General features: G+C 38.3%; 6 protein-coding genes and 1 non-coding gene across 7 annotated transcripts; 2 read left to right on the forward strand and 5 right to left on the reverse strand.

Annotated features, from left to right (window-relative positions):
• Positions 1-236: 236 nt before the first annotated feature.
• On the forward strand, positions 237-2,107 carry LOC103838167 (phosphatidylinositol 4-kinase gamma 2). The gene is made up of 2 exons (XM_009114590.3): positions 237-1,457; positions 1,538-2,107. The coding sequence occupies exons 1-2, from the start codon at positions 237-239 to the stop codon at positions 1,916-1,918; spliced, it is 1,602 nt and encodes a 533-aa protein (XP_009112838.2). The 3' UTR covers positions 1,919-2,107.
• Positions 2,108-2,348: 241 nt separating this feature from the next.
• Positions 2,349-4,069, forward strand: LOC103838166 (collagen alpha-1(III) chain). Its single transcript, XM_009114589.3, has one exon. The coding sequence runs from the start codon at positions 2,713-2,715 to the stop codon at positions 3,745-3,747; it is 1,035 nt and encodes a 344-aa protein (XP_009112837.1). The 5' UTR covers positions 2,349-2,712; the 3' UTR covers positions 3,748-4,069.
• A 441-nt stretch (positions 4,070-4,510) lies between these two features.
• On the reverse strand, positions 4,511-6,958 carry LOC103838165 (UDP-glucose 4-epimerase 4). The gene is made up of 9 exons (XM_009114588.3): positions 6,718-6,958; positions 6,520-6,569; positions 6,228-6,363; positions 6,088-6,189; positions 5,784-6,011; positions 5,411-5,489; positions 5,229-5,311; positions 5,027-5,118; positions 4,511-4,935 (listed from the first exon to the last, which is right to left on the reverse strand). Exons 1-9 carry the CDS (start codon positions 6,898-6,900, stop codon positions 4,857-4,859), a joined length of 1,032 nt encoding a protein of 343 aa, XP_009112836.1. The 5' UTR covers positions 6,901-6,958; the 3' UTR covers positions 4,511-4,856.
• Positions 6,959-7,130: 172 nt separating this feature from the next.
• Positions 7,131-10,578, reverse strand: LOC103838164. The gene is made up of 13 exons (XM_009114587.3): positions 9,999-10,578; positions 9,783-9,934; positions 9,600-9,677; positions 9,422-9,501; positions 9,170-9,254; positions 8,667-9,083; positions 8,467-8,574; positions 8,297-8,364; positions 8,112-8,199; positions 7,954-8,025; positions 7,814-7,867; positions 7,579-7,669; positions 7,131-7,307 (listed from the first exon to the last, which is right to left on the reverse strand). Exons 1-12 carry the CDS (start codon positions 10,426-10,428, stop codon positions 7,613-7,615), a joined length of 1,689 nt encoding a protein of 562 aa, XP_009112835.1. The 5' UTR covers positions 10,429-10,578; the 3' UTR covers positions 7,131-7,307; positions 7,579-7,612.
• Positions 10,579-10,697: 119 nt separating this feature from the next.
• Positions 10,698-10,770, reverse strand: TRNAA-CGC. The gene has a single exon. It is a non-coding gene; the product is annotated as a tRNA-Ala (tRNA).
• A 57-nt stretch (positions 10,771-10,827) lies between these two features.
• LOC103838163 lies at positions 10,828-15,102 on the reverse strand. Its single transcript, XM_033279499.1, has one exon. The coding sequence runs from the start codon at positions 11,368-11,370 to the stop codon at positions 11,014-11,016; it is 357 nt and encodes a 118-aa protein (XP_033135390.1). The 5' UTR covers positions 11,371-15,102; the 3' UTR covers positions 10,828-11,013.
• A 249-nt stretch (positions 15,103-15,351) lies between these two features.
• Positions 15,352-19,127, reverse strand: LOC103838161 (endoglucanase 6). The gene is made up of 8 exons (XM_009114584.3): positions 18,784-19,127; positions 18,477-18,689; positions 18,184-18,384; positions 17,319-17,408; positions 17,076-17,240; positions 16,352-16,985; positions 16,177-16,248; positions 15,352-16,108 (listed from the first exon to the last, which is right to left on the reverse strand). Exons 1-8 carry the CDS (start codon positions 18,976-18,978, stop codon positions 15,816-15,818), a joined length of 1,863 nt encoding a protein of 620 aa, XP_009112832.2. The 5' UTR covers positions 18,979-19,127; the 3' UTR covers positions 15,352-15,815.
• Positions 19,128-19,607: the final 480 nt, after the last annotated feature.

Here is a 19,607-nt window from a genome sequence, read left to right on the forward strand (position 1 = left end):
ATTCGTGGTTTACAACTCCATCGATTCTCCATTTTCCTATATTCGTTTCAAGAAAGCGATCCATCATGAATCTGTAGGCTTTTGTCCTTGTTTAAGTCTCTGTTAGTTTCTTTTTTTTTGTTAGTTGGGGGTTTTGGATCGTACGATTGATTCACATCGAGGGGTGTCTCTCATCGATGCCCGTTCGAGAAAGATCCTTACTTTTAGATTAGATAGCTAGCTTTTTCTCTTAGGAAATGTCTGTTGCTGATGTTGCATTAACCCCAATTCAAAGAGGATTAGGGTTTTCGTTTGCTCACTACTCAGTCAAATCGATTTTGGTGTTCCTTCGCGTTGTTTCTGATTCTACCACCACCATGCCTATGCTCATCCTCGACTCCGATTCAATCGCCGATCTCAAACTCAAGATCCAGACCGTGTGCAATGAGTTTCGTGTAACAAGGCAGAGACTCGTCTTCTGCGGTAGAGAGCTCGCTAGAAACGCGTCTCGCGCCAGGGACTACGGCGTCACTGATAATAGCGTTTTGCATTTGGTGCTTAAGAAGCTCTGTGATCCTCTCCTCGTCACTGTCGTCACTGCCTGCGGGAAAGTCTTTGACTTTCATGTGGATCGGCGTAGAGACGTTGGGTATCTCAAGAAACGGATCTCTAAAGAAGGTAGTAAAGGGTTTCTTGATGTTGATGATCAAGAGATCTTCTCTAGAGGGGAGAGGCTTGATGATAACAGAGTCTTAGGTGGGATTTGCGGAGATGGAAGCTCTGTTATCCACTTGCTGCTTAAGAAGACAGTGAAAGACTTCTTGTTAGAACCTCTGCTTCTCAATCCCGCTGTGAAGTTGCCTCAGGTTATAGAGGATTTGATTGACCGCACGGTTGATGGGTTAAAGAAAGGTAATCCACCTGTGAGATCAGCTGAGGGAACGGGAGGAACATACTTGATGCAAGATTCTTCAGGTCTTAGCTACGTGTCTGTCTTCAAGCCTATGGACGAGGAACCTATGGCTGTGAACAATCCTCAGCAGCTTCCTTTGTCATCTGATGGTCAGGGACTGAAGAGAGGTACTAGAGTGGGAGAAGGAGCTATTAGAGAAGTTGCAGCTTACTTGTTAGATCATCCTAAAAGCGGATCTAAATCACAAGTTATGGGTTTTGCTGGTGTGCCACCGACCGCTATGGTCAGAAGCTTTCACAAAGTGTATAATAACCCAAAGGGAGTCGACAGTTGTAGTACAAAAGATGCCAAAGTTGGTTCTTTGCAAATGTTCATGAAGAACGATGGGAGCTGCGAAGACATTGGCCCTGGAGCTTTTCCTGTGGAACAAGTGCATAAGATAAGCGTCTTTGATATCAGAATGGCAAACGCTGACCGACATGCCGGAAACATATTGATCGGGAAAGGCGAAGACTGCAGAACCGTTCTAATCCCCATTGATCATGGCTACTGCTTGCCAGAGAATGTAAGTATTAATCTTCATCATTGACCTTCCAAGTATTTTAGAAGTGGAACTAAGTTAGATATTGAAATGTGTCTCTGCAGTTTGAAGATTGCACATTCGAGTGGCTTTACTGGCCGCAAGCAAAAGTCCCCTTTTCTGAAGACACTCTTGACTACGTAAACTCGCTAGACGCTGAACAAGACATTGCGCTTTTGCAACTCAACGGTTGGGACGTCCCTGAAGCTGTCGCACGCACGCTGCGTATCTCCACGATGCTTCTTAAGAAAGGCGTTGAGAGAAACCTAACGCCGTATCAAATTGGAAGCATGATGTGCAGAGAAACGGTGAGCAAAGACTCTGCCATTGAAGAGATAGTGAGAGAAGCTCATAAAAACTTGGTGTTACCTGCTTCAAGCGACGCTACGTTCCTTGAAGCGGTTTCAATGGCCATGGAACGTCGTCTGGACGAGTTGACTAAGTAAACTTTGTAAAGTACTACTACATAGTAGTAAAGTATGGTGTTCTTGTATGTAATCTGTGTATGTTATGGTTGAGAAAAACGTTGATAGGCTCGTCATGGACAATTTTTTTCTTCCATGAAAGAAGCCTTTAAGCTTTTTATGATAGCCAACACAAAAGCTTAATAAATAAAACCGTTGAATGTATTATTATTGTTCTGTAAAGGATACTAAATAAGTGAAATGAAAATGGAATCAAATCATATTCAAAAGACTCCAAACCGTATTGAAAATGTAGATGCAAACAATGGGCTATTTTGTTCTATGGGCCTGGACAAGATTAGGGACCCAGTAACTAGTATTAGGGGCTTTTCTATCATTTCTTTTTAAAGGTAATTATTTTTGCTAGCTGGATGCAACTGAACTACTAAAGTAACATAATTTCACCGAGTGTGCTTTATTGATGACAAAGGAAAAACACAAAATTACACAAGTGGTGAACCAGAAAATCAAATCTCACTGAAAATTTAATTTTAGAGCGTCTCTCACCCACTCCAACGTGGAAAAAAAATACAAACAAGAAAAGATCATGTGACTTCGGAATCTTTGTATATCATAAAATTTAAAACATTCTTGATTAGTGTAATAAGCGAAATGAAAATATGTAAATGAAGTCTTAAATGTGTGTTGTTTGTTGTCTTAAAAGCATGATGATAATAAAAAGTCCATAGCTTTTAGTTCGCACTGCATTAGTAATAACAAACCCTCCTCACTCTCACTCTCTATCTTCATCTCCAAACACTCTCCAATCTCGAGCAATGGCCAAGCCTCACGGTGGTCATCGTCGTCCTTCAAACCGCACAAATCTAGCTTCTTGCGCCGTCGCCACCGTCTTCCTGCTATTCCTACTCGCCGTCTTCCTCATCGTTTACTTCACCGTCTTCAAGCCAAAAGACCCCAAGATCTCCGTCAACGCCGTCCAGCTCCCGTCATTCGCCGTCTCCAACAACACCGCTAACTTCACCTTCTCTCAGTACGTCGCCATTAGAAACCCAAACCGCGCGGCTTTCTCTCACTACGACAGCTCCATTCAGCTCCTTTACTCGGGTAACCGAGTCGGGTTTATGTTTATCCCCGCCGGTAAAATTGAGTCTGGGAGGACTCAGTACATGGCCGCCACTTTCACCGTTCAGTCTTTCCCCATTTCTCCTTCTTCCTCCTCCTCCGACATAGCCACCGTCTCCGCTGCCGTGGTTCCGGATTCTCCCGCAATGCCCGGTCCTCCGGATTTCACTGTATCTCCGGGTTCTCCGAGGATACCAGATTCGCCGGACTTTCCCGGAGATCCAGAAACGCCGGAGTTTCCGGGTCCTCCGAGGAAGCCTGGTTCTCCGGATTTCCCCAGAGACCCAGGATCTCCGATTACGCCGAGAAATCCAGGCTCGCCGGAGTTTCCAGGGAATCCTCCGATAGATCCAGGCTCTCCGGTGGTTCCAGGGAATCCCGGGTCGGGTTTTCCGAGGAATATGGGTCCACCGGGTTTTCCAGGAGTCGGAGCTCCTCCGGGATTTCCAGGGATCGGAGCTCCTCCGGGATTTCCGGGAACCGGAGCTCCGCCAGGTACGCCGGTGGGATTCGGGGGAGTGACGGGGCCAACAGTGGGGGATGGATATGCGAATCCAGGTTACGGGTATGCGAGTCGGGTCGGACCAACGATGGAGATAGAGTCGAGGATGGAGTTAGCGGGTCGGGTCAAAGTACTGAACGTGCTTACACATCACGTGGTTGCTAAATCAGATTGTCGGGTTACCGTCTCCATAGTCGATGGTTCCGTCTTGGGCTTCCATTGCTGATTAATTTCCCTATTATTATTATTTTCTTTTCTCCTTTTTAGTTTTTTTTTGTCCCTAATTTGGTTTCTGCTACGTTTGAGAAAATTAATTAGAAATTGTAAAAAACGTAATTTTCCTATTAAACGAGTAAGTTCATAGTGTATTAGTATTGTTCATGCAAAGATGGTAAGATTTTAATCTCCTTGTAATGAGCCCAAAAAGCTGGGCATTCTGGGAGCAAGGCTGGATTTCTTTTTAATTTGATGTATGTTCGAGGGTGAGTGGGTGCAGTGGGTTCTGCACATAACTTTGAATATTTGAAAAAGTGAAATTTCATTTTGCATATCTTCTCATCAAAGAGTGTTTAGTGTTCGTAAAGCAGGAGAATATACCAAAAATTAAGTAACCAAATTTTGAATTTGTATTGTTCTTTATAGTGTTGTCTTTTTTTATTTGAATAGATCTTTTGATTTTGAATTTGTAATATCAAGAAGTCAAAGAAAGGATAAAGAAATAAAGAAAAAAGTCATTTGAACAGTGAAGTCACATCATTGTAGAGCTCCCACTATCCTTGAGATTTGTGTAATTTTTTCAATATATCTTTTTGTACTGTTTTCATAAATTTTCTTCATTTTAATAGAGTTTCCACAATTCATTCAAAATAAACAGACAATTTGTGGGCCTCATTTGGTCACTGTCCTCTTTATACAATTTATTGTATGAAGGAAGAAAATGACAAAAGTCAAGAGATTCTGTATACATAATACAAAACAAACGAAACCCATAATTGAATAAAAATACTTAATCCAATTCCTGTTTAATACAAATAATAATCCCATAAATAACACGAAAACAAATAATTTCCTAAGGAAGATGATACAAATCCAAAAAAAAAAAAAGAATCCACTTAAGTTAAGCCTAAGCGTGCGAATGTAAATATATAAAAATTACAAGAGGAGAAAGCAAAGCATATATGAATAGACAAGTAAGCAGCTTACTCACTGTGTTTTTGCCTATAAAAGCTTAATAAACCTGAGCATTGAATATGGATCCGAGCGGTGTGTAACATAAATACCCAAGAAAAAGAATGGAGTGTGTGTTGGATTTAGCATTTTCAGTTAAGTTGTCTCTTAAGAACCGTAACCGAGAGGATTATTGCTTGCCCAGTTCCATTGGTCCCTACACATTTCGTCTATTCCATACTTTGGCCTGTCCAAACAAACATTTTTAGTTTCTTCCCGTAACAAGAGGTTTTTTCCAAAAAGAAAATTAAAAACATATTCTCAGGTCTTTTACTTACTTCCAGTTTAGTTCACGTTCAGCTTTTTCGGTTGATGCGTACACCGTCTCTGCATCACCTGGTCTTCTTCCAACCTTCACCACTGGGATTTTCTGTACCACAGGATTTCAGCTATCAAGTCCAAGCGATGTAATAGATTAAATCACTCTAAATTTTTGTGTGTGTGTGTAGACATAGAGAGAGAAGAGACAAGTGATGTTACCATTCCCGAAGCTTTTTCAAATGCATCAACCATCTCCAACACCGTTGTTCCTTTTCCGGTTCCTAGGTTGTATACCTCGCAACCTAGCAGAATAGCCAAGTCAAACAGCTGAACTTATATATATATATAGCAGAGATATGTATTGGTGGTCGAGACATTGAGCTACTTTGAAAAAACTATACCTATTTCAGAATCTTCTAGCTTTTGAAGCGCAGATATATGGCCATCTGCTAGATCAACAACATGAATATAGTCTCGTACCTGAAGTTGGAAACAAAGATTATTACATCACAAAGATATTAGTCAAAGTGAAGTGTACCGTCAATTCTCATATTACGTACTGAAGCAAAGACAATGATGAATTAATAGTCTAGTGACGACCCAAGTCATCTAGTGCCACCACTACACTACCAATATGTCTTGGATTCTCAATCAGTGGATAAAAAATTCAAAATTACATGATCCATGTGAGAGAGCCATAAGGCCTAATATATAATAAGAGTGATGCAGGGATTTAAAAGAAATGTTAATTGTAAAAGGGTGTAAAAGCCTTACACCGGTGCCATCTTTAGTGGTATAGTCGGTTCCATAAATCTTGAGGTTAGGAAGCCTGCCAACAACGACTTGCTGGACATAAGGCATGAGGTTATTAGGAGTGCCACAAGGATCCTCTCCAATGCGACCGCTAGGGTGAGCACCGACAGGGTTAAAGTATCTGAGCATAATGATTCTCCATTCAGGATCACCACGTTGTACATCACGGCAAATGTCCTCAATGAAGAGCTGAGAGAAAAATGAAAAAAAAAACATTTCAGATATTAAACACCAACAAAATAAAATCAATTCATAAGAAAAGTACCTTAGTTCTAGCGTAAGGACTCATTCCGGAGAGAGGGGACTCTTCAGTACAAGGAACCTCCTTTGGCCAGCCATACACAGTAGCCGACGATGAAAATACAAGCTGATACACAAGTAACACACACAAAAAAAGGGGCATACTTTTTTACAACCGTGTGCGGCCATGACTTCCAAGAGAGTAATAGTGCCAATCAAGTTGTTGTTATAATAGAGAAGCGGTTTGGCTACGCTCTCCCCGACTGCTTTCAATCCAGCAAAATGCATCACTGCATCAAACCTACATTACACGCACAATGAGCCATGAATCATCATTCGATGTAGATCAGATCTGTGATCTGGCAATGAAAGTCTTTCTTTCTCAACTTTTCCGATCAAACTTAAGGATCCATAAGATTTGAAGATTTGATTGCGTGGAAATGGTACAAGAACTCACTTGGATTGGGAGAAAAGTCTCTCAAGCGCGGGTTTATCGCAAAGGTCCACCTGCAGATGCCAAAATTTCTCAGATTACCGTTACCACATTTTCAATCAGTCAATTCAAACCGGAATCTAAGCAAATCGAGATACGAAGAAACTCTCTCGGTCATGATCACACCCAAATTCAATCATCAAGAGGGAGAAATGGACAAACCTGGTGGAATGTGAGATTATCTCCACGATCTCCCGCGAGCTCCTTGACGCGTTGGATCGAAACCAGAGATGAATTGTCCAGGTTGTCGATTACGACAGCGGTGTATCCCCGGAGAAGAAGCTGAAGCACCGCGTGACTTCCGATGTAACCAGCACCGCCGGTAACCAGAATGTTCTTCACCATCGAGCTCCGAGAGGCGATGAAGAAAGAGAGAGAGAGAATAGAGAGAATCAAAAGAGAAGCTTCTCTACAAAACTCTTTTGTTTCTGTATAAAAAGACGACTTGAGAGAAGAGATGCCACGTGGCTTTTTCCTTTTCCCTTTTAATAGGAAACATATTTTAATGAAATGTCACAATTTCTTGAGAAAGTCGCGCTTTGCGTGCTTGGCAACTAATTAGTTACCCAGAAAGCTTTGCATAAACATAAACATAAAAAAAAGAGCACAAGGGAAAAAAAATAATTCGGTGATTATTAAACTATACAGTATATTTATTACATAACACATCTATAATTAGCAAAGAGAAATTAACTTGTAGCGACCGACACAAGAAACTTTTTAACTTTTAGCGATGCTCCAGAAGTTTTGACCTGTATCATCCATGTGATGCTCAAACATTAAATATTAAACATTTTTTATGGTGAAAATATTCCAATTATTAACATTTTGTAATTGAAAGTGTACATTGCCACAACATTCGTCCACATTTACATATCATTGACGAATCTACGACATTATTGGTGTCATATTGTCATACATATGCCGCCGAAAGATGATTACTTTCCATGAGGATGAGGTATGTTGTGATGATTGATGATTATCATATGAAGATGATCATGATGATTATAATGATTTACTCACCCGTTTTGCTTATTGATACATAGAGGTTTTAAGGTTAAGAGCTGAGAAGTCTTTCTGCTTCATCGTTTGCCTCCGCCTGTAATTTCCATTTCTGCATTTTAAAACATATATACACCAAAGTTAACACATTAAACAACCAAGTCAAGTATTCTCTGTTTTGTCCCGAATGAAACTGGAGCAGTTAACTTATATAAGTTGATTCCGATGTAAAGTGACTTTGGAACTATGTATCTACCTCTTCAAGGTTTTCGAGTTCCATGATCTGCTCTATCTGTTGAGCAATGTTTTCCTGTGCAAAATAATGGAGCCTTTACTTAAGCCTCCAGATTCTATCACAATCACCATATTCACAGTTAACTGAAAGATGTAACTCACAGTATTGTTCACCGCCTCCGCTGCAAGAACATCACTGTCCATTTCCACCTCAATCTCAATCATTGATGATATCTGAAGATGATCGAAAATGATAACAATTCTTTTAATCAACCAGAACATGAACATACATTTTAAAGACTACTGCTTCGTTTACTTACTCTAGCATAGCTATCGATCAGCTCAATCCTTCCCTTTATGGAGTTTTCCAGACTTTCTCGTACCTTCTTTACTCTTGCTCTTCGAGTTCTAAATTCCAGTATGATAACACATGTTATGCTACGTATGTTTCTTAGTTTCACAATTCTCAGATGATGAGCTTAGAATGATCTGAGATGGGCCTTACCGGTACGCTGGCTCTCCCACTGCTAATATTTTGTTTTCTAGCTGGCACATTCGAGCCAACATCCACACCTAAAATGGACACGCACAAGTTTCGTTATATATATATATATTTTTAGTTACATACTGTGTGGGTTTCAAAAGGTTGACAAGTCTGTCTCATGAACTAAATACCTCTTTCTCAGTTGCTTCTTTTAGATCTCCAATGCGACGCTGAAGCACATCATATTGAGATAAAAGTTGCTGCTTGATACCGACCACATCCACTGTCCTTTCAGGGAGCTGAAACCGTGAAATGGAGCATGAAAATTCATTCCCAAGTCGCCAACACACATGTTCTCTTAACGCAAGCCATGCAATTAGCGAACAAATACCTGATTTAGCTGAGGAAGGACAAAAGAATTAACGGTTGCTCCTACTGCCAGTGACGTAACAGCAGCAACTGAGAGTAACTGAGGCAAACTGGGATCAATCATCCCAGAAGCAGCATCTCCGGTAGCCAAAACAGCAAGAAGAGGAATAAGAAACGCAGGCTGCAAGGATTTATCTCCTTCTTTACTGGGAGGTCTTAGCAAAAGCGATTCTCGCCCGTCCTTGTGGTTTGTGAGGCTCATGGGTTCTCCAGGGTAAAGGTTTGGAGATTTGGGGGTAAACTTGAAAGGTCCCACTTGTCTGTAAACATCTGATGGAGCAGCAGATGCAATTGTCACTCTTTCTCCTTCTTGCGCAGGGAGTTCGGCTGTCTCAGTGGCAAACCTGTGCGTTCGTGCTGTACCTGAAGGAGTTTGTACCTGAAAATCCAATGCAACGGTTACATTATCTGCTGTATTACCAATTTTTTTTATTCTTTTGAAATACAAACTGATGGGGATTTTACCACGATAGAGTGCACAGAAGATGTGATTTTGTTCTTCCTTATCTGGATGAGTCTGAGCCCCTTTTCCCACAGAGGAATGTCTTTGCTGCGTTCGGCAGATTGAGCTCCTTAGAAAAAGTGAATATCTCAGCATCAACACCACACACATTTCAATCTTTTTTCCGGTCACAAGTCACAACCCGCTCTCTATAACCAAAACAAGCCCTAGAGCTATGTAACAGAAAACAGAAAACGTATTGAAAGAGAACTAACCCGAGCTCTTCTGATTCTATGCTGGTAATGTCACCAGAGAAAAGCTCGTATTGGTATCGGCATTTAGCACAGGAGACAATCTAGAAACATAATCAGAGAAAAACGCGTATTATTATTATTATTCTTAAAAAGATAGGTTAAACACTGAGGAATTGATCAGATAGAGATCAATGATCACCTGAACTCCATGCTGGGGTTGTGCAACAGCAATGGCAATCAAACAGCTTGGACATCTCACAACTTTACCAAAGGGAACCTATATCAATACCAATGTATATTCGATTATATCATGCTTAAAAACATAATCCATTAACCCCTACCTAATGGAATCATAACTATTGCAGAAACTAGAGTACGTTACCTCCTCAGCAGGGGAGATTCCAACGCGGCAAATATCTCTAATGATCTTTAGAGAATCAGAAACCCTCAAGGAAGCAGCAAGTCCATTGACCAACATCGTGTAGACCTCTACATCAGGCCTTGACCATCTCCATCGATCAACTTCACTCCCACCTGCCAAACACATACTATCACACTCCTAAACTTTCTTACTCAATCAATCACAGAAACTCCTTACCTAAATCGAAACTTGCTCGCATGGCGTAGAAAATAGACAACGCAAGCTCGACATTACCGCGACTCACAGCAGCCGAGATTATCGAGCGGCAATCTTCGATTTCAACTATTCCGCCGCGATTCGTTCCGAACCGATCGCTAATCACCTCGAGCGCTTCGTCCGCATCCCTAACGGCGGATACACTGCTCACAAGCTCGTCGTCGAGAAGAGACGACGAAGGCGTTTTCGAAACATCAGCCGCGGCGCCGACTCTGTATCTGGTCAGGTTCAGATATCCATAGGATGAATGCAGAATCGGCCGTCGACGATCAATACAGGCCGGTTTGTTCCCGTGGATGAAGAGAATTGAGCGAAGGAGAGAATGAGTCTCGTGACGGTTAGGTATGCGATGTATTCCGGAGAATACGGAAGAAACTAACTGACTGCTCATTGTTTTAATCGGGAATTAAAGGGAAGAGAAAGTCACCGGCGGAGGAGCATCGGCGGTGCTCTTCTACAGTTAGATGAGGAACGAGAGGCTGAGAAAGAGGGAAGGACAGAGACCAACGGTCTCATATGATTTTTTTTATTTTGTAATCTCTATCTGTTTCTTTGTTTGATTCTACGCCGTTGATTTTTCGATAAAGGCAATAAAGAAGAATCCGACGGTCGACGGTTGAGCTTTTGTTAAATCAAAAATTAATTAACCGATTAAAAAGTTGGAGGTGCGGGGAATCGAACCCCGTGCCTCTCGCATGCGAAGCGAGCGCTCTACCATATGAGCTACACCCCCAATGTTATTTAATTATCCAAACGTAACGTTTCTAACGTAGTACTGAAAGTCTGAAAGTAACCACATTAATTTTATATTTCTTGATAGATTAAAGATCTTATTATATATGGTACGATATCGACCTCGAGTCTAGTCTAACAAAAAATATCTATCTAAAAGACATAGAGTGATGCAAAAATGTTAATTATATAATTTCCGATCACCGTGATTTAACACAATGCAATTTAGATCATCATAGCATCCTCATCTATCCATCTCTTGAACTTCGGGGCACTCGATGATGCTCTCTAAAGACGGTTCCCACGCCATCGATGATGGTGATGATGATAAAGATGATGTTGGTTTTATGATCCTCTTCTCTAGCTCTACCATAACATCCTTTGTCATCATCAAGTTTCCTTCATGATTCCTATTCATCTGAAGCAAAAACATATCCAATTCATGTCTTGTAAGCACTATCTTCACCTTCGTTCCACCTTGACCTCCATCTTGGTCATCATCATCACCATCAAGTTTGAATGACTCTTTTGCCTTTGCTCTTGCCTCTATCTCTCCTTCTTCTCCTTCTCCTTGCATCCACCTCTCCATGCAGTTCCCCATTATTACCAAATAAAAAAAAAAGAGACAAATCTCAAGGTCATAAACAAACGGACTTATTTCTCTTTTTCTTTGACAATAAGTGATTGCCTTGAGTGTGAAAACACCTGTTATATATAGGGGGTCAAATAATTTAATACCATCAAATCTTCTTACTGATTTGTCTTTAAAAAGCCTTTAAAATTTTCCCAACAACTCTCATTATTACTCTTAGCGGCAATGACATATTAAAGAATTCAAAACTTAAAATATATAATCAAGAACACGTACATTTTAAAAACTCAGTTATTTATATCGTAAGGATACAACATATTTGTTTCTTTCAATTATAAGTCTATTAATGTTAGATATAAAAATCCAAATAAACACTGCATTTAACGTATCGACATGTTGATCAATCAACTGGGTCATAGAATGACAAATAAATATGAAACTTTAGACAATTTTTTATTGAATAATTCACACAAACAAAGACAACCGTCACAAAAAGACAACCGTTAGGTTAACGTCAATATCAACCGTTCGGAACCTGTTGCCCGACAGTGTCACGGACACTATGCAAAGACTTTTGAGACGCAGCTTGTAATATAGGTTTAATTCTTTTGTTTTAATTTTAACCCAAAAGTGTTTAAAGAGCAAGAATGAATATAATTCAAACCCAAAGACTTTTTTTATGACTTTTTCGCCAATGTGAAAATCCGATCACATGCTTGGACCAAATGTGAACACTAATATATCCTCCGAAATTTACATGCAGAATCACTGAACATTAAAAGAAAATAAAATTGAATTTTAAGTGTTTTACTATGTACAAGTTGAAATTTATGATGCCCATCTCCCTGATATATTGTTTCTAGTAAATTTAATATTTGGATGTTCTTTCAAGCTTTCACTAGATAACAAATATACTATTGTATATATCTCATAGACCACACCGAAAATTAATGAGATGTAGGGAGACAAGTTCAAGATTTTAGGTATGACTTTCAGGCCATGATCTAATAAATAAATAGCCTGATGTCATACGTGTAAACTGCATAGTAAACTCGAGAGAAATAAATTAACAAAAATGGGCTATAATGTAATTTATAGGCCTAAACTGAATCCTCTATTTTCATGTGAAATGAAAGTAGCATATACTATTGTCCAAGATTTAGTGATAGTAGTAGCCTACTTGTAGGAGTGGGCATGATTACTTGTAACTTGTCTCGAATTCCCTATTTGGTATGTAGCTGATCCATATAGTCGGGTATTTACTTTGACTGGTACTAATTAAGTAATATATTTAAATTATTTGCAAATATAAAACAACTATCAAATATTAAATAAAAATAAGTATTTGGTGTTTTTCGCTTGTTACTCGTTCCTGCTAATGAACACATATACATTTTTATGTTATAGTAAAATATTTTGTATATTTTTATATCTCCATAAGTCAATCAAACATAATTGATATACTTATATAAGAATTTTAGAGTTTTCTTTTTCTTATATATTATGTTTCCTGAACTGAAAAAAACAACATAGAAAAAATCAATGAGATATTCGTTAAAAAGCAAGGAAACTTCATCGGACGTCTGCTTCCCGATTCGGAACCGAAATTAGAATCGAAACTTTGTGGAAGCTTGCAGAATCTCGCTTCCAAAATATCGTATTTAAAAACACGTTGGAAACTTACGATTCCGTTCAGAAAATGTCATAAATAAATAAATAAAATTAATCGTGTTTTTTTGTTTTTATATAAAATCTAAATTTTAATAGTAATGAAATAGAGAGAATACAAATTGAAATAATTTTGAGTTATCCTTGAAGAATTAAGTAGAGTAGCCAAAGACAAAAAAAAGTTATAATTTGTTCATGAGTCTTCTTAGTTCTTGTTGTTTTTTTCTCATAGTATCTTCAGATCACCACTATATTTACATTTATAATAATATTTAGGGCTTAAAACGGTTCCAGCCCTACTTTATTTATTCTTTTAAAATATAGATTGCTATATTTTTTTAGACTACTTACAATAGAAGATTTATCAACTCTTGATAAATATTAACAATTGTTGATAAATTTACAATAGTTTATTGTAAAAGTAAAATACATGATGTGGCAAATTTAGTGTTGAAACTTATCAACAGCGTTGATAAAATATATTTTCTTGTATGACGTGGCAAATGTTGATTAGAGCAAAATATTAAGTTTGTCTCTCAAATTTTAATTGCAACGTTAATAGGTGGATGGAAACAAATGTAAAAAACTGATTGGATACTCTTATTTTTTAATTTTTTCCATCTCCATTATTTAATATCAATTATTTAATATAATTATAATTATATATAAAAGTTTTATATCAACATTCATTATTTTCATACTTTATAAATAGAGATTTGTTTAATTTCATTTGGACACAGAAACAAACTCATCTTTTTTACTATATTTTTGCTATTAGCTCCTGCTATTTTTTTTTAAAAAATATTAATATATAAAATAAAAACGAAAAAGATAAATTATGTTATAAATTTATTTGGTTCTTAATTATTTGATTTAATTTGAAATTATAATTTTTATAATCACAAAAAAGACATAAAATAATATAAAAATATAAATAAAATTAGTGGGGTACGGTGTTGTAATTTTTTTTTAAACCAAATCATTCTTGAGAATAAAAATTGAGTGGGTGTTAAATTATGATGTGAAAAAAAGATGATGTGTAAGAGAGATCATGATGTGAAGTAAAAATAAAGTGTTAGAAACATGTAACCAATGTACATATTCTTGCATTAATAGAAAAAAAAATAGCATTTTCTATATTTTACTATATACTAGGCGGTGATATATGCCTTGCATGGAGTGAATAGATTAAAAAAAGTTAAAAATTAGTAAATATTTAAAAAATAAAAAGTCATAGTAACAAATAATACATGTTACAATAATGTAACGTTTGATATACAGATCAATGAAAAGCAATCAACACGGACTTTTAGATGAACTGGACTATCTGGGTTAAACAAATATAATTAAACTAACGACCAAGCTATTTAACTAAGAAATTTAACACATATTGTTCGTTGTGATGCCTAAGTTTTTAGCTTAGTATCATATATACAGTCACAAGATATGAGGTTTAGGCTCGTTTTATTTCAGTGAAATGAATATATTTTTGCTATAATTCAATCATAAAAATTCATGATTGTTCCTTTCTAAATTTCAATTTTTGGAAAGTATTATATGCAAGTGAAACAAAAATAGGAAACAAGATATTAACCATGATATTTGACCATAAACTTAACTATTTCGAATTTTTCAAATTGACTCATAAATAGGGTGTGAGAAACATGTATTGCAAGTGTTAGAAACATGTATTGCATTTATAAAAATAAAAATAACAGTTCTCTATATTTTACTATATATTGGAGATTGCTATCTTAAAAAAATACATTGGAACATATATTTATTTCTATTATATAATTTTTTTATTAAAAAAAAAAAGCAAAATATATTGGAGTCTTACGGCAATTTTTTTTACTACACAATGGGGTTTTTCATTTTTATTTGTAGCTGGAGGGATTTGAGCTGATAAGAGGTGTTCACTTGGACGCAGTATCATTCGACATGGAAAGAGATCTCATCACACCTTCTTTTTTTCTTTCTTGTAAATGGCTTGTCACATCTTCTTATAAGAAGCAAAGGCCTCGGCATCTCAATTACTATCAGGTCAATTAATAGTCTCATTCAATTTTATTTTGTTTACATCAACAACAACACATTCAGGCTACATTATGAAAATTTTACAATTATCTTTAAGCATGATGAAGCTTCGGGGTTTTATATTGTAATAAAATTATCTGTATAAACTAAAATGTAAAATCTACCAAGATTCATCACATTGTGTAGAAAAATAAACAATCTGGGGAAGGTTTTATTTTTGGCTTTATCATTAATTAATATGGCTAAACTTCAGTTTGTCTATGGACGACAAGTACTTAACACAAGTTAATAACCATATCACATTCCATTAAGGACTGTTGTTGAGTTTTACAACTGACCACCAAGAAAGATAAACACACACAAAAGGACAAAGGCATGCACATGTTTTGAGCTACAAGGAATGAAAAAAACAATCCCTGCAAATTCTCACAAGACACTATCTTTTTTTTTTCTATCTTCCTCTCTCTCACTATATATATATATAAATTTAAAAAAGCATTGAACTTGAAGTAGAAAGAGGATGAGCACTTTCACTCTTCTTCTAAATTTTCCGAAGAGTCTTTGACTGTCTCTTCACACCTTTCTTCCTCCTTTCTTCAACCCTTTCTATATTCACCCGAAAAAAAAAAGCAAAATAAAAATAAAAAGACCAAACCTTTTAACTTTCTTGATGAACCATAGGGAAAAACCAACACTTTCTTCTCACGACCCTATACACACTGTGATTCCTTTCGAAGTTTGTTGTCTGGTCAAGCCAACGTGTAGCTTGAAACCGCGACATTGGCGGGAGTTGTAGAGTGAATGTAGACGAACTCTAGGGACTTTCCGGATTGCAATGAGTGCATCCAGGAAGGTAAACCGAATGAGTTTCCTGATCTAGAGAGTCCCCAGATTGGTCCGTAGAGATTCTTGATTGAAAGGTTAAGACTTTTCAGAGCTCTTGGTGATTTGTTGATCACAGTTGTTGAGTATCTGTAGTAAGTCCTTCCCTTTGAGACCCATGAACCTGTCATCTTCTGAACTATAGCCACTGGACCAGAAGCTGCACAAGTAAATCAAACACAGTCAACTCTCTTTTCAACAGATATACAAAAGCACACAAGAGCATACCTCGGACCGGGGAAGTCACTCTCGGTTTACGAATAGGCATTGGTCTTCGGACAACAACAGGAGCAGGAACCGCTGCAAAGAGATAACAAAAAAAAACAAAGCAAACAACTTTGAGTTTCCAAACCTCTTCCCAAGGTACATTGGAATTGGAATGTGTTGAATCTCAGACACAAACCTGGAAGAAGCTGGCTGTAACCGGAATGACCACTGCTGAGACGAGCAAGAACACCAAGGAGTGGTGCATTGTTGTAAGTAGCAGGCTCAGTCTGCTCATAGTTATCTCTCCTGTCAGCGAAATTGTCGTAAGCATCAGGACCGCCGACGATAGCACCAGTGAGGAGGTTGGGATCACTTCCTTTACGGCTGAACCAGGTTGCGTAACCACCACGGCAGGTGACAAAAGAGCGGTCAACCTTGTAAGAGACGATGGAGGAGCCACGGTGGTGAACTCTCTGAGGGAAGTTGTTACCGTAACCAACCATGTAGCTAGTAGCTCTCGGGTTATCTCCAAGAATATAATCAACCTGTGATTTAGCGAATGAAAGAAGCTGCGAAGGAGCGACGTTGCCAGCAGAGCATCTCAAGTTGCTTCGAGAGGAAGTAAGGTAATCAGAGTAAACGGTGGTCAAGAAGGAAGCGCTGGTGACAAACTGCATGTTGTTCCAACGCTGTCGGAAAATCAAACCACCGGGAGTCTTCTGAATGTTTCGGGAGCCTTTACCCAACAAGGAACACATAAAGAAATCAGCTTTCTGTTGAAACTTCTGAAACACAGCCGTGTGACGTCCTCCTTTCCCTTGCATCAAAAACTGTCCCACCACAAATGATGAAATAAACCGGTTTAGAATCAAACCAAGATTTGTCAAACCGGTTAACAAAATAAGGTTTGTAGTAGTAACCTTGGCGACAAGGGTTTGAACACCAGCGTACTTGACGTCCCAACCAAACTCGGTCATGGACCAACCGGTACCACCCATGGAGTCACCGTTACGACCCAAATAGTCCAAGTAGAACTGGTTGTTAGATGCTTGGTATAGCCACGCTGCTGCCCAAAGTAACTCGTCCTGATCATGAAATTAAGGGTTAATAACCAGAGATTAAAACAAAACAGCAAAGGCCATAAATGTCTAGTGGAATCTTACATTGTAACCACTGACGGATCCGTAGTATTTGCGAGCGACGGTGATGCTGCTGTCGTATTTTCCTCTGTATTTGTCCGCGAAATCAAACAGCTGAAAATTAAATAAAATTGAGTTAGGATGGCAAAAATCCGTAATAAAACAGATAAAACAGGGCTAGTTTAGAAGTTTCAGTTGGAGCGGCAGGTTCGTTGGAGAGTAAATGTTTTAAGTGTGAAAGGTTGTTACACAGCATGGGGCACCGACAACCCCAAGACACGTGCGAACTATTTTTGTTCTTTTTAGAAGACAAAAAAAAGGAGAAAATATAAACTTTAGATAAACGGCTGAGATTGATTAGAGAATGGAAAGATTTGTAGTCAGTCAGTCACACAACAATGAAAAACCCGTGATGGACGGGGAACGGCGTCGTTTCCAACCTTCTAAAAGAGATCCATACGGGGTCCACTTACGGGATCACCGTACCTTTCCGCATGTAGTGTTTTTTTAGTTTAGTTGTAGTAAGCTAGTTTGTTTAAATTAAATTCTAAACTCTTTTTTGAGTTTAGAATTTGCTAAACTCCTGGTGATTGGTAACTGATATAATTATAGCAAAATATTAGAGAATATTTCTTTTTTAAAGCACTTATGAATTTATTGCTATTACAATGACAACAAAATTAATTTCTCAGGTCATTTTCTTTACTAAATGACACCTAACGTGCGCTGAACATGACTTGTAAGTGACTTTCTACTCTAGTATCTCTTGAGCAGTAAATAATGTGTCAGGAACTTCCCAATGTAACTGCCCGTTCATTACTCTATATGCTAAAGTGCTCATCCTTGAGAAAGGTTAAAATGCGCCGAAGAAGATAAAAAGTTGCATTACCTGATAAGCGTGAGTGAGTAGAAGCCTAGAGTAAGCAGGGTTAGATCGGCGGAAAACTATTGAAGCTGCGGCCATAGCAGCTGCTGTTTCTCCCGCTAGATCCGACCCGGGATTACTCGGATCTATCCGGTAAGCTTTCCTGTCCGTCGTCATTTCTTCCGGTCTCTGCCAACAGTAGTGGTCGGTGTTGCCGTCTCCAACCTACAAACATCCATAATGTATTGAGAAAAATAAAATTTAAAATTTGGAAAATCTTTTAAAATAAATAAAAGCGTAACCATTAAAAAAAATACCTCGCCGTAAAGGACGTTGGGCTCAGGATGGGCTTTGATGAAGTAATCAGTACCCCATTTAATGGCATCAATGGAGTGGCCTAGCTCGCCGTTGGCCGCTAACTGGTTGCCGTATTCAATGACGCTCCACGCCATCATCGTCACCGTGAAAGCCATCGGAAGTCCAAATTTCACATTATCTCCGGCGTCGTAGTAGCCTCCGACCAGATTCACCTAAAGAAAAAAAAAACAAGATTTTAGTTCAAAAACGAATGAAACAGGAACAATGTCGGAAACACTGTTTAATCAAGATAGAGATGAGACATACGCCGCTGGATTTGCCGTCGGTGAGACCGGAGTGAGAGCGCCAAGTGACTCTTTGGTTACGAGGGAGGACACCAGATCTCTGAGCTTCGAAGAAGAGGAGACTCTTAGACAGAGCTTGGCCGTAATCATGACCGGAGAAAGCTACTGGAAAACAGAGAAGCAGTAGCAGAGCAGCCACGGACGCAAAATTCTTCATAACTTCACCAAAGAGAGAAGAGAAATGCCGGCGAGATTATCAGCTAAAAAGCGCTGAGTAATAAGGCAGGCGAGAGACGAAGAAATGGAAGACGAAGAGGGAGTGTGAAGAGGAAGGGAGGAGCTCAAGTGTTGTATATATGGGAGGAGGATGGAGGAAGCAGGAAGGTACCAAGGGACAGAAAATATTGACAGTTAGCTTTCATTTAATGATTACTTTATTTTCATTTATTTTACTTAATTACACAATGCTCTGATTTATTGAGTATGCTCATTATTACTACTTTTTTTTTAATTCTGTAAGCGTTGGTCGAAAATTTGAAATGCACATAACCTATGTATACGTTACGACAATGAATTTTAGAAATTTTATAAACTACTCCTCCTCTGCACATAATCTGGAGGAAAATTATGTCTTCCTCCTCTGCATTAATCATAAATTAATTGCAAAACAATTATTCTTTTTCTAATAACGTCAATTGCTGCTTTTAGGAACTCAGAGTAATTACAAAAAGTATTTCCGAAATTGCTACTATAAAAATAGAAAACATGAAAAGAAGAAAGTCATGTGAGTGTTCCCATGAATCTTAGGTCTCATTTCACATAGGGCGGTGAGGTGGTAACTGAATG

This window comes from Brassica rapa, chromosome A09 (assembly GCF_000309985.2).
Source record: "Brassica rapa cultivar Chiifu-401-42 chromosome A09, CAAS_Brap_v3.01, whole genome shotgun sequence".
NCBI lineage: Eukaryota > Viridiplantae > Streptophyta > Magnoliopsida > Brassicales > Brassicaceae > Brassica > Brassica rapa.

What these genes read in the sequence shown, in the direction of transcription:
- LOC103838166 (XM_009114589.3), top strand. Translation starts at nt 2,713, where the DNA reads ATGGCCAAGCCTCACGGTGGTCATCGTCGTCCTTCAAACCGCACAAAT.
- LOC103838167 (XM_009114590.3), top strand. Translation starts at nt 237, where the DNA reads ATGTCTGTTGCTGATGTTGCATTAACCCCAATTCAAAGAGGATTAGGG. An exon ending in GCTACTGCTTGCCAGAGAAT is followed by an intron (nt 1,458 to 1,537) that starts GTAAGTATTAAT and finishes GTGTCTCTGCAG; the next exon opens with TTTGAAGATTGCACATTCGA.
- LOC103838164 (XM_009114587.3), bottom strand. Translation starts at nt 10,428, where the DNA reads ATGAGCAGTCAGTTAGTTTCTTCCGTATTCTCCGGAATACATCGCATA. An exon ending in TGATCGATAGCTATGCTAGA is followed by an intron (nt 8,026 to 8,111) that starts GTAAGTAAACGA and finishes GATCATCTTCAG; the next exon opens with ATATCATCAATGATTGAGAT. An exon ending in AACTCGAAAACCTTGAAGAG is followed by an intron (nt 7,670 to 7,813) that starts GTAGATACATAG and finishes TTTAAAATGCAG; the next exon opens with AAATGGAAATTACAGGCGGA.
- LOC103838163 (XM_033279499.1), bottom strand. Translation starts at nt 11,370, where the DNA reads ATGGGGAACTGCATGGAGAGGTGGATGCAAGGAGAAGGAGAAGAAGGA.
- LOC103838161 (XM_009114584.3), bottom strand. Translation starts at nt 18,978, where the DNA reads ATGAAGAATTTTGCGTCCGTGGCTGCTCTGCTACTGCTTCTCTGTTTT. An exon ending in CCAACGTCCTTTACGGCGAG is followed by an intron (nt 18,385 to 18,476) that starts GTATTTTTTTTA and finishes GGATGTTTGTAG; the next exon opens with GTTGGAGACGGCAACACCGA. An exon ending in TTACAGCCAGCTTCTTCCAG is followed by an intron (nt 16,249 to 16,351) that starts GTTTGTGTCTGA and finishes ATCTCTTTGCAG; the next exon opens with CGGTTCCTGCTCCTGTTGTT.
- LOC103838165 (XM_009114588.3), bottom strand. Translation starts at nt 6,900, where the DNA reads ATGGTGAAGAACATTCTGGTTACCGGCGGTGCTGGTTACATCGGAAGT. An exon ending in TTGAAAAAGCTTCGGGAATG is followed by an intron (nt 5,119 to 5,228) that starts GTAACATCACTT and finishes CCTGTGGTACAG; the next exon opens with AAAATCCCAGTGGTGAAGGT. An exon ending in GAACGTGAACTAAACTGGAA is followed by an intron (nt 4,936 to 5,026) that starts GTAAGTAAAAGA and finishes TTGTTTGGACAG; the next exon opens with GCCAAAGTATGGAATAGACG.